This window comes from Amblyomma mixtum, chromosome 1 (assembly GCF_055824585.1).
Source record: "Amblyomma mixtum isolate Tamu chromosome 1, ASM5582458v1, whole genome shotgun sequence".
Classification (NCBI taxonomy): domain Eukaryota; kingdom Metazoa; phylum Arthropoda; class Arachnida; order Ixodida; family Ixodidae; genus Amblyomma; species Amblyomma mixtum.
The window spans coordinates 222,494,791-222,512,770 of record NC_143012.1 but is presented as its reverse complement, the minus strand read 5'-3'; the positions used below and the strand labels follow the sequence as shown (position 1 = coordinate 222,512,770).

At 47.2% G+C, this 17,980-nt stretch overlaps 1 protein-coding gene and 1 pseudogene across 2 annotated transcripts in view; one reads left to right on the top strand and one right to left on the bottom strand.

The window, feature by feature from the left end:
• Nucleotides 1–6,879, top strand: part of LOC149371004 (putative peptidyl-tRNA hydrolase 2) — a 32,805-nt gene extending 25,926 nt beyond the window's left edge. For both annotated transcript variants that reach the window (XM_089564288.1, XM_089564294.1), the window contains exon 6: nt 282–6,879. In XM_089564288.1, the coding sequence (XP_089420414.1) occupies nt 282–368 (87 nt within the window). In that variant the 3' untranslated portion in view covers nt 369–6,879. The remainder of the gene's footprint in view (nt 1–281) is intronic.
• Nucleotides 6,880–12,638: 5,759 nt separating this feature from the next.
• On the bottom strand, nt 12,639–16,082 carry LOC149371003 (uncharacterized; annotated as a pseudogene).
• Between the last annotated feature and the right edge of the window lie 1,898 nt (nt 16,083–17,980).

Here is a 17,980-nt window from a genome sequence, read left to right as displayed (position 1 = left end):
ACCCGTCTCCTGATGCCGCCATTCCATTCCGACTTTGTCGCACTGTGTGAAACTCTGGAATTGTTGAACCGCATGGAATGATGCCAGAATTATTCTAGCTTCTTATGTGGAACTGCAGCCCTGCTTCGGAAATTCTGCTGCACCTGACTGTTGCAGCTGGTTGTTATGTGCATTCTGCACTTTGTGTAGTGGTAAGTGACAGTTGTGAAGAATTAGAACTATGTACCAGGTTCTCTGGACATGCGGATGATTGCATAACTTTTCTCTTCATTTCTCATCAGGTCCCTGCTGGATCAATGACAGTTCTGGGGATAATGGGACGAATGGACCTCGTCGACCAGGTCACCGGAGGCCTGCGGTTACTCTGAGGGATTCTGCACTCTTGATAGGAGTGAGCGGCCAGAAAGCGAAGAAGCCTTGTGATAAGCCAACGTTTCTGCGATTTCCAGCCCATTGACCCCTGTCTCTGAAGCCAAAGAGGCTGCAGCTTCTCCTCACCCGTTGTGTGTTTTTATTTATTTATATGGAAGTTTTTTTGGGGGTTCATGACAAGCCGGGGCTGTCTTTCAAGTTTAAGTCAGAGCGCTGTGTGAATATGTGTAAGCTCTGCCTCTTGTTCTTGGCTTTTGCCGAAGCATATCCTCACTGTGAAGTGTTGTCAGGGCAGCAAAGGCTTTCGTTGGTGCTTCTGAATACGTAGGGAGAAGTGGAGCACGGTAGCAGTGCACATAAGTGGTTATAAAGGAGGGAAGGGCCGATTGAAGCGCTTGTATTTTCTTACATACACACTATATATGGCTGTTATTATAGTAAAATAGCATTCCATGGCAGGGGTTTCTGGTAGCATTTTGTAATCTTGAAGGCACATAGCTGTGTACAACATTTATGGCACGCTCTTGTCACAGCGCTTAAGCAGCGCTGAAATTCTGACTGTGCCACATAGCACTGGTCTTTTCATCGTTCACTTAAATGTGGACGAGCCTACTGTAAGGGATTACCTATATAAGGTAAACGTTAAGGCTTAGATGAGGAAAGTCGGGCGTCTCGAACTTGCAACTTATTCTGGAAGAGCATTTTCTAGCATTGATCATGCTTATCATGAAACCTAACGGGCCTCTCTTCTTTTCGCACAAGTTTTCTAGTCACTTCGGGGGACATCTTCGCGACTGCTGTCATTCAGGGACATCGAGGTGCTTGTATAGTAATGGCTGTTATGTGATAGCAACATGCAGCGTTGGCCTAGTTGAGGATCCATTTGTCACATATAGCACAGGATAACTTGTAGGAGAGATTGGAACACTCTGCCTTTGTTCAGTCTGTTCTGCACTATAAATTAAAATAGTTCTTTTTCGTGATGGCATAAGAGGTATTTCTTGTTCAGAAAAGCTGTTTTCACTAAAAAGAAGGGCATAGTTTGGTACAGGTCTGTTTTAACCCGTAATAAGTTTCAAACTTATTTGAACATTTGTATCTTAGCGGTGCTCACCTAGGGGCAGAAACATGAAGGCTAACGAAAAGGGTTCAGCTTAAATTAAGGGCAACGTAGGGAGCTATGGAAAAAAAAAATTACAGGTGTAACGTTAAAGGCCTACTTGACCGAAATTTTGCTAACCGTAAAAAGGTTGTTTTTTTATAGTACACCCCCGTATTATGCTACCCACAAAACATTACGCTCCAGTTTCAAGCAGTTACGGTGAAAAAGGCACGCAAAAATCGGAGTTTTCAATACCGAAACTGGAAAAACGGGCGCCATTGCCGCCCGCCGGAAGTGACGCATGTTTGAGACTGTACTCCGGACGGGTTCGGAGCGTCTGCTCGTTGCGGCTCGAGCAAAGCGCTGGTAGCGGTAGCACGTGCAGCATTTTGTGCGATAAATACTGGTTATATTTGAAAACACACATCTTGAAACGGATGAAACGCCCTAGAGAAAGTTTTAAACGTGTTTTATTTGCTGTAGTAGACTAGAAAAGTCCTGGCTCAACCTCAGTGAAGATGATCGCGCCGCAATGCTTGTGAGCGCTGTTTGCCTGGCAGTATTCGATTACAGCTTGTGCAAAGTTAGGATATAGCGGAGGAAGGAAGCATATTCAAATGGCGGCCAAGTAGAAGTGCTTGTATTATAAAGTCGGCTTTTTTGAGCGGGCACGCGCGTGCCAACAGCACATGTGCGCTCTGCTGTGCGTGCAATATGGTTGTTGTCTTCATAAAAAAAAAAAGACCTGCCTTCTTCTTTTCCTTCTCATTTTTCTCCCCCGTCGAAAGGTATTCCTGCCTGTACACAGAAATTTGGAACAGGTGCTGTGAACGCCAGTTAAATCAATAAACACAGATGGATGTGTAAAAAGAGAGCTGAAGAGAATGAAGTGCTGCGTTAAGCGAAAGAATATGCCAGAAGCAAAATTTGTGTTGCAAAATAAATATATATTTTTCTCTTCGAGGACCGTGGCATCAGTGCGGTGCCGATGGTGGGCTGGTTCATCATTGCGCGCCTCGGTCGGGCAAGCCACTGCGCGTTGCGAAATACAAATGAACAAAAACTTATGCGTTGCGTTCATTACAGTATTTACCTAGAACCACTTAAAGCCCGTGTACTGCAGGGACGGAAAGGTTTTTCTAATCTTTTCAAACCACACAGCTGGGCAGAACGACGTGGTTGCCGAACCCCAGTCGACCGTATACGCCCACCGCGCAAATTACCGTAGGTGTCTCTAATCAAACATATGAATTTGATATTTATATGTTATGGTATATATATGTTATGGGTCACCAACTAGCCCGCACCCTTACCCTACTGAATAAAATCAAAATTCTTTGAAAAGATTATCATTCAAATAACATGCGTGCAGTTCTCTGGGGTCTTGGAGACGCGTCTCGAATGGTAAGGCTGAAGCTTCCTGTAATCGACCTCAAGTGTGAATGGCGTGAGGCAGTAAGAAAGTCGACGTTTTCAGTAACGCTTGTGTGGCCTTCCAGGATTCTCAGCCCGGCCTGCAAATCTTCGAGGCAGCAGATACACTCGGCGCACGACGGCATTATTGCGCATTGGGCAGAGCTGTACCTGCAATAAACGGGTGTGCATATGTTGATTCCTTTTCAGACGAAGCAGACCTCTCCTAGACTTCTGCCTGGTGTAAATAACGTGCCGTCAAAAGAGCGTTGCTCGATGAGCAAAGCCGTCCACTTTAACTTCTGGACCGGCTTAGCTAGCTTGTGACAAGCGGTTCCCCCCTCCTCTTTATTCTTCCGATTAGAGACGCCTCGAAGCCTTCGGTTCGTGGCATGCTTTGCCGATCGGGCCAGAAAGACGTAGGTGCTCTGATGCATGACGTAGACCGGGACAGGTCTATTGACAAAGCCCAACCCACAAAAGGGGTTAGCGCGAGGCAGAAGCGTCAGTCACCCACCATTATCTTTTTTTAAGAAGAGAGGGGAATTCACGTTAAAACCTGAGCTCCAGACAGCTGACACCAGCTTTCGAGATCGGGGGTGAAGGGCAGTGGCCGAGAGGTATATACATGGTGCTTTCCGCATTCCTCGTATTCCCTTCCGCGGCCATGTACTTCGTCTACATGATGCCAGCAGTTTATTTTTCTCGGATACCATCGAGCTTCGCGGTGAAAACAGCCAGAAACGCGCCAGAAGAAGAGCTTACAAGGGGCGCGCACTCACTTCAGAACGCCTGAAACTGGCGAGCCGGCGATGCCGGTGTCTCAAATGTGCGTCATTTCCGGTCAGGTTTGTTAGTTGTTCAGCACACCGCTAGGGGTCTGCGTCGTCTGCTACAGAGGTTTTTGAACGCTTCTAACTAAAATTCTAGACGCTTCACAGCCTTAATATTAAATATAAATATTGTTAACAACATGTACACTATATCGAGCGCAAAATTAGCCGAAGTAAAGTTTCGGTCAAGTAGGCCTTTAAGAGACCAGAAACGAAGGGTGTGGGTTCATGACATCCTAGTCGAAATGGGCTTGGGCAGGGCATGTAATGCAAAGGCCAGATAACCAATGGTTCTTAAGGGTAACGGAGTGGATTCCAACAGAAGGCAAGCGTAGCAGGGGGAGGCAGAAAGTTATGTGAGCGGATGAGATTAAGAAGTTTGCGGGGATACGGGGGCCGCAGCTGGCAAAGGCAGGGTTAATTGGAGAGACATGGGAGAGGCTTTTGCCCTGCAGTGGGCGTGGTCATGATGATGATGATGAACAGAAAGAACCGTGACACTACTGTTGTACTATAAGCTGGCTTTTAATACAGTGTGCTGTACTTTTCTTTTTTTTGATCCAAATAGATTTTTCATTTTGTGCACGTATGGCACTCTGAGATGAATGCTGCTGGCTGGCAGCTGCATGTTGAATGGAGGTTAGCTGGGAGCTGATGCAGAGACATAATTTGTTGGTAGCGTTTACTGGTGCCTTTATGTGAAGAGTTTGAAACTCTCTGCACTGGTGACACCTTTGCTTCGAGCTCTCCCAAGAAAACTTGTCTTTGGCTGCCAAAGCTGCTTCAGGAAAACTTGGCTTTGCTGCACAGAAAAATGGACCTCCCTGACGTTGTAAAAAAAAAAAAAAGAGCTGACCATTCCTGCAGAATTGTAGTTCTAAAGCATATCCTGAGGATGGTTTGTAACTGGCAACATGTGTAGCAGAATGATTGTTTATACTGGCAACTGCGAGTAGTATTTCCAGTGCTTGTCTTTAATCCTGCAGTAATACTTGTGGAAGACATGTTGCGCGAAGTTAGTGCCTGTGAAACAGCTCTCTGCAAGGAGCACTGCTGTGAAGGTACTGTTATCATGCATAAGCTCATTCATCCATTCCAGCTTCATATTTCTGTCTTTGGAATAGTTCCCTGGGCAAGCAGATTGTTGTGTGCTGTAAAGGTCACACCCTGCGTCTTGGTGTGAGTTGACCCACTTGTGCATTTAACGGCGTCTTGACAATGGAGTAGCATGTGGTAGTCGAATGGAGGAGAACATCGAACGTTGCGGGAGGCACATCTTTTCAACTGATCACGGGTGCTGTGCTTTTGAAAACTGATTGCTTTTTAAACGCTGCTAAGTAGGTATGCAGTCTCCTTAAAGGGACTATGCAATAAATTAATTGAGATTGCATAAAGCAGACTGGAGATAAGCATTCCATCACTCGTCACCCCAGCGCAAGAATTTTTGAGCAAGCATCAATAACAACTAAATTATAGACGATTAAAAATTGTGCTCCTCCTCTCCCCCCTCAACTCATTCACGCGGGGAACCAGAAAAAAAAGAATTAAGAAAACAGCTCTGGGACTGGGCCCCGCCCATGATTACGTCATTCGCTGACGTTGGTTTGCGACTTGCGGTTGTCACACCCAGCAGCAGCGTCAGCAGCGTCTCTCCGGTCTCTCTTTGGATTTATTTGCTTGTCACTGCGACAAAGGCACTGCGAGTGGCTCCCGAACTCCCGACAGAAAGAGGCGGCAGAGGTAAATTGAAACCATATGTGCAAAGGCAATGCCCTGGCTCGCGCTTGCTCGAGGGGGTCACGCGGCGGCACGAGCAGACGATTTTCATGGCCACCCGAAGTGTGCCCGTAACGTCGTGGCTGCTGTGGCTTCAGCGAATGACAGCGTGTGGCAGCCTGCCGACGTCATGGGACTGGTGACGTCAATTTTCACGATTTTATTTTCAAAATCGGTCACTACGAAGACGCCGATCGGCCCGCGAATTTTAAAAAACACTGTTTTTAAAAATTCATAATAAATTTCCGGCTCAGCTCTGAAGACTCGTACTTGGTGTGAGTGCTTCTTAGCATCATTTCTAAGCACTAAATTTACAAGTGACTTTTAATTTCTTGCATAGTCCCTTTAATCATATTCATATTTTTTCATCAAGAATATGTTTGTCTTTGAGAAATAACCGCATAAGCTAATTCAGCTGGAATGTTTGCATCACTGAAAAGTTTTTTTTTATTATTATCTGCTTACAAGTTATAATGCTTTTTCCCCACTCACGTTCTGCAGCTCAGCACCCTTTGAGCAGATGCTGCGCTCTTGGAGAAATGTGTTCTTAATCCAAGAATGAGCTTTGTCATCCAACTTGAGACATATGTTGGATGGAGTTACACAGTTTTACGTGATTGCCAGTTTTGCTTATTGCATATATTCAATGCAGTGAAATTTTGAGGATCTGTACTGATAATCTGGAGAGTTCCAACTGCGCCTTACCTGACTGAAAGCAAGTAGTGTTCCTCAGCACTTGAAAGCGCTAATCAAGCAGTCGAGATATATGCAATGTGGTCACCTTACATTATCAGGTTTTTTTTTTTCACTGTAATATTGGTTACATGCTAATAAGCTGGCTTCATGCTTCAGTGTCTATGATTAAAAAAAAAAATATAGCGCTTTCAGTGACTGCACTAAAGGATGTTGTTGGAAATGTTACAGCTTTTGAGATTGTAATTTCACGTTAGTATATATAAAGCTTGTGTGGTGCATTGGTGAGGGTTATCACTGCAGTTTTTGCTGTATTGTACAAAAAAAAAATGTAATTTGTTATTTATCTCTCAGCATATTATAACTCAGTTCCATTTATATTGTGTCGTGCAGTGAGAGTTTGAGCTTTACCCGCAGGTTCTGTAAACATGTGTTGGCGTTTTGCTGAGCTGCATTTTGTGAATTTTCATAATACAGCGACTGCTACAACGGTGACATTTTTTCAATTATTGCATTTGAAAGTTTTTTTAAGTTATCATTCTGAAAGTAGTGCGGTTATTTGTTCTTGTTCTTTGTCATCACATGTTATGGTGGTTGTTATCGTTTTAATTTGACAAAAGCAAACTGTCAAATTTTATCGAACAAACAGTTTTGATTGAGGTAGTGCATTAAATTTTCTGCTTATTCTAAGCCGTGCTGTATACTGCCTAGCTGTTCTGCTTTTACCATGTGTTATTACCTGGACTGGTCCTTTATAAAGTTCGGGGTTTTGGTTAGGTTTGGTTCTGGACTGCGCAAACCTGGTAGCATATGCGAGGTGGACTGGTATAAATAGTGCTCAAGAAATCTTCAACATAAAGCTTGCTGCGCCTGTAAAGCCCAGTTATTTATATTACGACAACAGTCATCTGGAAGGAGCTTTGGCCAATAATGGAGGTAAGGCTTCACTTCTCTGATTGCAGCCTTGTAACTGTCATTTATTTGTCTCGTCGTACCCCTTTCACATAGCAGGAATATGTGATGTTGCAGCTGTAACGTACCGTGGAAATTTGGAATTCTTAACCACTGTTCTTTGAGAATGGCACTTTTGGGCTGCCATAACTGCATTTATGCCACCCCTTTACCAACAGTGAACTGCACTCTACCAGGTTCTTACTAAGCTTTGGTAACATTTGGTTTTGTTGTACTATTACATCTTAAAAGTTTGTCGTTGGGGTTAGCCTATTTAAAGGGGTGGAGACACCAAATTTGTGGTTCGCGCGTTCTTAGTTTCAAATGTTTCTTGTGGCTCCAGGAAGTATGATTCACACTCAAAGATTCATATATTCACAGTGAATAATTTATTATAGCATTTTTAAGTGAACGATTTTCGGTTTCGGAACGCCGAGTTGTACAGTGACGTCACAGAGGGGGAAGATCAACTGCTTCGCTTGGTCACGTGGGCCCACAAAAGTTGTGACGCGGCACCTACTACTGCATCGTCTGCTTTCTCACACACGTGCTGACCAGCGCATGAAAGCAAACAACTGCATGTCTAGTCTCAGCAGCTCGGATTATGACAGATCTCATTCCAATGAGTAAGGACGTCGACTTTTTTTTTTGTTCGCGCGCTAATATCGCCTTCGCGGGTTCGCGTGAGGATGCGAAACACTTTGCAAAATGCCAGTAAGCATCGCTGCGCCGCTCTACCCAAGCTGCGCCCACAACCGCGGTGTCACACTTCGCTGCCGTGCAGCAGTACCTGAGCGCTGCTTGGGATGGTGTACAAATATCACAAGAAAAGACAAGATCGCCTTGTTATCAGAACTGCCAGCTATACTCGAGCAGCGACAAAAAAGCATGTCTGCTTATGTTGGGAGCTTTCGGCAACGGCACCGCTCGCGGGCGCTCCGGGCGACGAGCTCTGCTGCTGCCTGGCTGCCGTGGTCGTCGCTAGGCCTATAGCCTGTTTAAGCGGCCGGCGCTTCGGAAGTCGCCTGCGCTATCCCAGTCAAAAAAAACCATTGGAACCAATTGGATTTCCAATGGGTTCCAATTGGACGAGTTCAGTTTCCAATTGGTTCCAATTGGAATGGTGTTCCAATTGGTTGGTCCAAATGGACTGTCCAATTGGACCATTTGGGTTTCCAATTGGTGAGCCCAATTGGTCTTACCCATTGCATCCAATTGGTTCGCCCAACTGCACCCAATTTATCCAATGAATGTTTGCATGTTTGACGAAAAAGGTAGAACTAATATGGTACTTACAATAAGAGCTATCAGCAGCTTAGCCTAATAAATTGTACTCATCACCTACACCACCACTGGAGCTGAAATTAAATTAACTGCACTCAGTGGGCAAGCGTCACTGGCCCCAGCATGAGAGCCTAAAAAATTGGGTATATAAGTTGTAGCAGAAGTGTGTTCTCTGGATGTACATATTGAGCTAATGTATGCTACTAGTGCCTGAATGTGCAGTGTTGCTTGTGTGTGATGCATGTGTGTCTGTTGAGTTTGATTTCCATAAAAGCATGTTAATTTCAATTCCGTAGAAAAATGTTGATTGGCACTAGGCAGAGTGTCTTCCTGCAGTCCTCATAAATGAGTTCTTGTTTTTGCACATTACAATGTGTTAAGTTGTAGAAATATTTATCCAAGATCCTAGAGCATATTATTCAAACATTTAGCTACCTTTCTCAATGAACGTAACATATTTTGTGAATATTTTCTGGGTGAAATAACTGCCTGTCCTAATGGGTCCAATTGGCTAGTCCAGTTGGATCCAATTGGTCGGGGGCTAAAAACACAACTGGAACCAATTGGGAAGTCCAATTGGAAGCAATGGGGATGTCCATTTAGTTCCAATTGGAATGTCCAATTGGTTCCAATGGTTTTTTTGACTGGGATAATAAAAGTCCTACTTTTCACAAATAGCTGTAGTGTTAACAGAATCATCTCACAATAAAATAATAGTATGGTCAATCTCCTCTACGCCTTCGGCAGCGGAGCGAGCGGGCTCCAGGCGAGCCGGACCCCAACGTCGCGCCAGCGGCAGCTGCTAGGCGCGGTTGTGAGAAATTTGCTCATATCACAGTTGTTACCTCTACTAGCAGCTCAGTATTGGTCAGCGATCCTCAAAAATGACACTTTTTTCACATTTCTTGTCCCATGGTTTATTATTTACGTCAAGAACACTCTTCAGCTCGCTTTTATGACGTCGGCAGACGGTATCCAGGCTGACCTACCGGCCGACAGACTCGGCGTACTTCACGTCCGCACAAGAAAATACAAAACAGCCATGCTACTAGAAAGGATGCTTTCTAGGTTCGAGGTACGACAGCATGACTGTGCTAAAAGTGGACCTTTCGGCAGCGACACTGCCTGCGGCAACGCCGGCCGACGACCTGCGCGCTGGTCCCAGACTGCCCTAGTCGTCGCTAGGCCTAGCTGCTTTCGCGTTGACTCCGCAGCTGAGGGCGCTTCGGGACTGGCCAGCGCTCAGAAACGTGCTCCGCTCCGCACCCCTTTACTGTGAACTCGTCCCATAATAAAATATATGTTCGATTTCCACGACGTCTTCAGCAACAGAGCTAGCAGACGGCAGGCGAACCGCACCAGGTAGCAGCAGCACAGAACCGGCTATGGGATGAAATTTGCTTGCATCGCAGTCATCAATTCTACCAGGAACACGGTATTTGCCAACGATCGTCAGAAACGATGCATTTTTGATATTCATATATCCCAGGGTTTGCTATGAACGTGAACAAACAATACTATCGCGTTCTTCAGATGCCGGCGGTCGGCACGAAGACTGACGCAGGCCGCCCGGCTCCAAGGAGTGCGCCCTATATGTCGTCATGGTGCTGCCGCTCTCCGCGCTCGTATTGCCTGCCGCTTCCCGTCATTGCGTTCGCCGCGAGCGGCCCGCCGTTGACATCTAGCAGGCCGGACGCAGGCGACGAGCTGCGATCGGACGTTGCGACGCTGTTCGCAACAGCGCGCCGCAAACCGAGCGAGTGGCGGTTAGCAGCAAACGCGGCTAGCTGGTGCGTCGACTGCGCTCACACGGCTGTGCCCCGCTCATCGTACGTCACTGTATTTTGGTATGACGTCACTAAAACTTTAATTTTTCTTTACCCCTTGTGACGTCATGGTTGATGGCGCTAGCGATGGGTCTAGATCGTGAGAGTGAGCATTTAGGTAATCTTTGGAAGCGAATTAAAATATTTTTTAAACGTTTGTTGCGTCCAACATCTGGCTGTGAGTGCCCTTGCATACATAGGAATCCAATAGCAGGCTATTTATAGCTTCAAAATTTGGTGTCTCCACCCCTTTAATATATATTAGCATCGGCACTAAAATTATGTTTACTCTGCTTTGCACTGGTAAAACTGATTCTCGCTGTTGTTGCCAAACATTTTGTTTTATTTGGCATTAACTTACCTGTGTCGAATTGTTTATGTGCTATGGCTGAGCCATTAACCCTACTCGGTGCAGTTGCTAACTAACGATTGCACACATTATGACTTGGCATATACGTTTAGCTTACTAAACTAGTAAAATGTTAGTTAGTCATTTGATTCATTCAAGCTAAGTAAGGGTGTTGGTAGGTTCTGCTCAGAAGGCTGATGTTAGAATGAAAGCACTAGTATACTTGTTGTCTCAGCGAAGCCTTGACCTATGTAGTCCTTTACTTTGGGAGGCCTTCCTCTTAAATTGCACATCTCATCTTTTGCCACAGGTTAACAAGGTCTCTACAGTATTTTGCAGCGCTTATTCAAAATCTTACAGTGGCATATTGACACAGCAGAACACATAGATTATAACATCTGCTGTTTCCCAAGGTTTGCATTTTCTTTTCGGTTTGGATGCATGTGGTTAAAGCACAGGAGGCATTCTTACACTCTAATAGACAAGCGTCATGTTTGTAAACAAAGGTGGCGCTGCGGTCGGCAGCGACGCGGGGTGTAGGCAAAAACGTAGCATGCCTACACCGCGCCAAGCGATGCTGCCCTCGAAACCAACTCGCGTGCGCGCATATTTCAAAGCGTGCGCGTCGCTTGTGGTTAGAAACATTTCTGTTGGTGACCGGAGAGCAGTTCAGCACGTTTTCAACCTGCTCGGCTGACGGAATTATCTGGCGAAGCGCTGCATAGGCTTCCTTCTGCGCTGCTATATTTGGCAGCAACGGCGCGGCTTCGGCGGTCGACTAGGTTGACTTATTAAATGAAACCGAGAAAGAACGAGGTATACAGGTCTGCAGTCTCAACATTTGGGGCGATACAGCATACCCCATGGAGGGCATACCCGATCGCTAAGTGCACGAAGAAGGACGACGGGAACTCTTTCCCATGACCAACCTTTGTGGTGTGCCTGCTCTCGTCCAGCCAATTCAGTGCGGAGAATGCCGTACACTACTGGACGCTGAAGCCATGCAGTTATTTTAAATGAGTCATGCAAATGCGATCTTCACTGGCAATGACTTAAAAAATACTTTATTTTATTCGCTTGGCTTAAAGAGAGGTCCACAATCGAATGGATAGAAGTTTGCCTCGAGCTACAACGAAGTTACGTTTGCTCTGCAGAGCTAATATTTTCAGTCATTCTGCATGCAGGCCTTATTCTGCTTGATAACTGGCTTTTGGTCTGGTATTTGCTGTTTTCGCCAGCTTCTGATTGACCAGTAATTGTAAAAGGTAAAATGGGAAATAACACTGCATGATTTTGCCGATACCTTAGCGAAGTTTAATCGTTTTCTAGGTTAGGTGGTGAAAAAACGTACAAGTTGAAGCTCGTGGAAGCGAAAATAGAAAAAAAAATCTACGCGTCGTATATTCCTACTACCAGCTAGACTACAGTGCTGCTTCAAACGTCGCGCATAGTGGCCCGATGAATGCTGAAGGCGACTGGCAGCAGCTGTTTTTTTTTTTTTTTTTTTTAGCGCGAAGAGATGCCTGGGACGTAGACCGGGTGATTGTCGCCTGAAAACTGTCCCCTGCGTTCAGTTTACGGTCACACCCACATGGAATGTCGCGTGCAGACTTCTCATAACGAGAGCCTGACAGAACGCGATCAAGCTGCAGACGTTGATTCTTGCACTGTTCGCTGCGCGACTGAAGAGTAAACATGCGGATTAAGAGGCGCTAACTATCACATTTCGATGCAGAAATGCAATACTAGCCGCGCAGCCGATCCGTCGCCGAACTTTTCCTGCTCCACGGCCGCTGCGCATCCCTTTGGGCCATATCTAAATGAGATAAACTTGTGGAAACTTTGCCGCTGCCTTTCTTCAGCCTTGCGGTTCAACCACCCGCACCACAGCTCGCCGGAATATTACAAAATGCGTTCAAAAACGCTCAAGCATGGCATACCCAAAGCACACGGTACCGGCTTTTGCCTACACAGCGAAAGTCACTGCTGACTCCAGCGCCGCCGCATCTCCGTGACGTCAGAATGGAGTGCCGGTATTTTTAGTTTTCATCCTGCACCATGAGCTGCAGTTTTTTTAACTCAACAGTTGCATTTAAAAGCTCATGTCAGTCCACAATGGTATCTTCGTTTCCAGGCTGCTGTTGTATCGTCACGAGAAATATGAAGAATCTGCAGTCGTCCTTAATTCGAACTAAAACTGGTTTCTAATGTGTCGCAACTATTACAGGGCTTTGTCTTGGTGTTGGTGCATGTGCAGTTTTGAGGAGGTGGGAATGGACCTATTACAGTGTGATCATTTTTTTATTTTACTTTTTCATCCAGTAACATAAATCAAAGGAACAGGCTAAAGGCCTTTTAAGAAAGACACTTGATAAAGGTCTGTCCTCAAAAATCGCAAGACATTCGGCTAGCGCATGAATACAATAATAGTCATAACAAACGTTCTGAAGCACGTCGCTACAGGTTCAGCAGTTCATGGAAAGCAAGTAGTTTACCTTTATGTGCTGCGAAAATTGCAATTCATATTGTTGCGTGCAACGCGAATAGAACACCGGCGCAGAGACGAAAAACCTGTAGCGGTCCCTCAGCGGTGGGTCCTCGGGCTGAATGGCACATACCCACGGCAGGGGATTGGTTCGAGCGCGCGCGCGAGAGACAACCAACTTCTTCCTCTACTAGCGCATGCACTACTACTGTTTCTTCGAAGGTACGGTCGGAACTTACAGATGGCCCATATCACTGCAAGACATTCTTTCTCCGTCGTAAAATTGGTCTCGGAGCGCGTAAGTGTTCGACTAGCATAAATGATGACCCGTTCTTGCCACTGGATCAGTACTGCACCAAGGCCAACATTGCTGGCGTCAGTGTGGATGTCCGTGGCAGCATGCTCGTCGAAATGGCCGAGTATCGGAGTGCTTTGTAGACGGCTGCGAAGCTCGATAAATGCAGCCTCTTCGTCGGTCCCCCACAGGAAGGGCGTGTCGTCACGGGTCAGTGCGTTCAGCGGTTCCGCGATGTTCGAGAAATCTTGAATAAAGCGCCTATAATAGGAGCACAGGCCCAAAAACCGGCGAACGGCCTTCTTGTCAGTTGGGCGTGGAAAACCTGAGACGGCAGCGGTCTTGTCAGGGTCCGGGCGAACACCTTGTGCGCTGACAACGTGACCAAGAAAGCGAAGTTCCTCAAAGCCAAAATGGCATTTCTCGGCTTTGATGGTGAGTTGCGCGGATTTGAGCGCTTGTAGCACAATGCGCAACCGCTCCAAGTGTTGGTCTAAGGTGGTCGAAAATATAACGACATCGTCCAGGTACGCCAAGCAGGACTGCCATTTCTAGCCGGAGAGAACAGTGTCCATAATGCATTGGAACGTGGCCGGTGCTGAGCACAGACCAAATGGAAGCACTTCAAACTCATAGAGGCCGTCAGGTGTCACGAAAGCCGTCTTCTCCCGGTCTCGCTCGTCCACTTCGATTTGCCAGTACCCGCTTTTAACATCTAATGACGAGAAGTATCGAGCATTCCGCAATCGGTCGAGCGCTTCATCTATCCTGGGCAGCGGGTAAACGTCCTTTTTGGTCACGTTGTTAAGTTTCCTGTAGTCCACGCAGAAACGCAGAGTATTGTCCTTTTTTTTGACAAGAACCACAGGCGATGCCTACGGACTGGTGGACGGCTGAATGACATCGTCTGCAAGCATCTCGGCAACCTGATTCTGAATGGCTTCTCTGAATGGCTTCTCTCTCCACCGGGGAAACACGATAGGGGCGCTGGCAGACGGGTCGCGTAATCTCATCAGTGATGATACGATGCTTGGCGAGTGGAGTTCGGCCGACCTTCGAGCACATAGCGAAACAGTCCGCAAAGTCTGCCAAGAGGTCCGACAGAAGATCCCTCTGAACCGACGGCAGGGCAGGATTTATTCTGACTGACTGAAGAACGTGATGTGGGCCAGCATACTCCGGAGTGGGTCCTCCCACGGTGCACAAACCTGAAACCTCAGCAACGTCGTGTAGGAAGGCAATAGCCATGCCTTTGGCCAGGTGCTGATATTCGTTGGCAAAGTTAGTCAGGAGGACGTGGGTGCGGCCGTCATGTAGTTGGACGAGACCTCTTGCAACGGCAAGTCCCCGCTTAAGCAGCAGTGGACTATGGCTGTCCGCTAGGCCCTCGTAGTCGTGAAAGAGGTCATTCCGCACGAGCACCAGAGCACTGCACCGCGGCGGCACCGTAACGTCGTTCTCGACAATGCGTAGGGCGTTGCTGCAGGGATCGCGGGAGTCAAAGCGCGACGGCCTGTTTGGTCGAGAACGTGACACGTGCCTCCTGAAAGTCAATCACAGCGCCGTTCGACTGCAGGAAGTCGATCCCCAGAATCAAGTCTCTGGAACACTCGGGGAGTACGACAAATTCGCCAACGTACGTGAAACCACTAATCCCAACTCTAGCCGTGCACGTGCCCACAGGGGAAATTAGGCGGCCACCAGCGGTGCGAATGGGGGTCCCCGTCCACGGTGTCAGAACCTTCTTGACTTCTCCAGCAAAGGCATGCACGGCTCATAACAGAATAATCAGCACCAGTATCGAGCAGCGCGGTAATCTGAGTGCCATCAATTGTCACACGCAAATGGATGCAGCGTATGTGATATTGTCGCTGCCTCTCTCTGTCGAGGTATCGTCGGCTCGAGGGTTGCACGATGGAGGATCTTGACACGTCCCGACGTCAGCGGCCTTGCCTCCAAAGGTCGCTGGTGTTAGTTTTCCCGACGCGGACTCGGCGAGCGACGGCCAGCAGAGCTACTCTGGCGGCCAGGGCTGGAAGAGCGATAACGGAGAGTAGACAGGGTTCTGGCGTGCCCAGAGATGCTGCGCAATCTCATGCGGTCGTTCGCCGTTCTGAGGGCAAGGTGCGTCGGGATGGAAACCGCGAAGGCCCACTTGGCGGTACGGACACGCTCGATAGAGGTGACCGGGCTCCCCATTGTGGTAGCAAAGAGGCCTGCGGTCCGGTGTACGCCACAAATCCGACTTGCGAGGGCGTGGACCAGCTGTAGCAGATGCGGTTGCGGAATATGCGGCGATGTTACTCACGCGGGTCGTAGGGGTCATACCGTAGCCAGGCATGTTTGCGTGACACGTGCGATGTTGCTCACGCCAGGCGTCGGGATAATGGGACCGTAGCCAAACGTGCGACTTACAACGGATGCGTACGTGGGTCTCTCATCGAACCGGGGCGGCGCTTCGGTGACAGGAGGCGCCTGCGCAACCTGTCGCACCTCGTCCCTGACGACTTCGGTCAGCGCTGCCAGCGGCGCAGGTGCAACCTGGGGCAGATGGATCCGTTGAAGTTCCTCCCGAACAACTGAGCGAATTAGTTCGCGCGGTGTGTCTGCACTGCTGCCGAGACACGACGAAAAGCCTTCGGGCACCATGCTGTTGATGTCCCGGTTGTACTGGCGGGCCCGTTGTTGCAGCGTCGTCTCCATCGTGGTCGCCTCGGTTATAAATTCCGCCACCGTGCGGGGTGGGCTGCGCACGAGGCCCGCGAACAGCTCCTGCTTAACCCCACGCATGCATGGCGCAGCTTCTCCTCTGTCATGTTGGGGTTGGCGCGCTTGAAAAGACGGGCCATGTCTTCGGTATAGGGGACCGCAGCTTCGCAGGGGGGCGCTGCGGACGCCAGTGAAAAGCGCCCTCTCCGACCGACTCCGTATTTTTGTCCGGGCAAACCGGTCACCCCTCCCATTGAGTAGCTGCGCGAGCAGCGCGCTTTCCCCTGAAAAAAAAGTTAGTTCTGCACGTACTTTGCACGTGTTGGCCAGCCTGCAAATCTCTTTGTGCAGTCCCGAGCTTTTTCCCTCGTGCTTGAACGCTGGCGAGCTTCAGAGGATTAGCAAAATGTACAGGGGCGCTAGAAAAAAATGCGAACAGCACGGCGCCCACGCGCTGCGCAGTCGGAATTTTTCTTCAATGCGTTTTTATCTCGGTAGTAACGAAAAGACGCTAGAGTGGTACATTATTGTATCACGGATGTCTCTAGCGTATTTGTGTTGCGAGCCAAGTATAAGCGTGACGAAAATAAATTCCAACAGCGGAGAGCCTAGGCACTCCGCTGTTCGCATTTCTTTCGGTCGCGGCAGTACGCTCTGAGATGTAGGTTAAAAGAAATAGTGGAGAGTGATTTTTTTTTTTTTCGCTGCGAACTTGAAAAAAGAACTGCTAGTAGATCAGGCCCACTACGTGAAGCAGATTGTTGACGAAAAAGCCGGTACCGTAACGGCGAAATGTGTATCGCAAGTAAATGACGAGATCATTTAAGACGTGGAATTCGAGGTAAATACCATTTTTTTTTTTGGCACGGCCATCTTCGCAAGATGCTTAATTTCGTTGGGTGACTGAGCACTTCGGTGCATGCAGGTTTGTTGGCCAAATAATAAGGATTTTGTTACGTGTTTCGATGAATAATGATGGAAATAATTTTTATTTTAACTTAAAATAAAGTGGCCTTAAGGCGACACGCGAGGCTGAGGAGAAAAACGAAAACACGCACGAAATGCGCCTACCAGCTGTTTGCTATATACGGCTAAGAGAAAAAAATGCTCTAGTTTGTCAATCGCTACAACGGAGATAAGCGGTTCGTATATTTATTTTAATTCCGATTACAGCGCACGCGCATCCCCAAAACAATTATTTGCAGAGCCATCGCTCATATGCAAACGCTCATTGATGTGCAAGCAAACATTTTGATTATTTTTATTTTTTGAATTTTTTTACATGTAAAGCAACTTCGAAAATTGAGCCCGGCGTCGCAAGTCGGAACATTCAGGCGATCACTGACCTTGCCTCACACGCGTCTGCATAATGCCGCTAGCTGCAGTCAGTCTCCAAAATAAAAAACGGCAAAAAGAATGAGTTTCGTTAGCGCGAGCTTTACTAAACACTGCATGCTTAGTGAATTACAGCAAAAACTGCGCAGAAATAATATTACGCGTGCGACATACCAAACGTGTTTAGTAACAGGAAAAAGCTTACTTCACCCTGCCCATAGCAGTTATCGAGGCCTGCCTTTTCTCGTTCTCATCCATTTCATACGCAACAATTCCGGACAAAAACATTTTTGAATAGTAAAAAATGTATGACCGCATTTTTTTTTTCATATACTGGAAGATTTGATTATAGCAATCTCCCATCGATAGGCTTGCATTTTTTTTTTCGTATTAACGTTTTTCCTATCGTCAACTGCTCGATACGAGCGATGAAAAATATTTAAGATTTTGCTGCATATAGAAAGGGTGCACCATTACCTTCAATATTTCCGTTACTGTACGTTACAATTTTCCAATATTAAATTTTTTTCCCCCAAGAATGTAGGACATCACCAGGA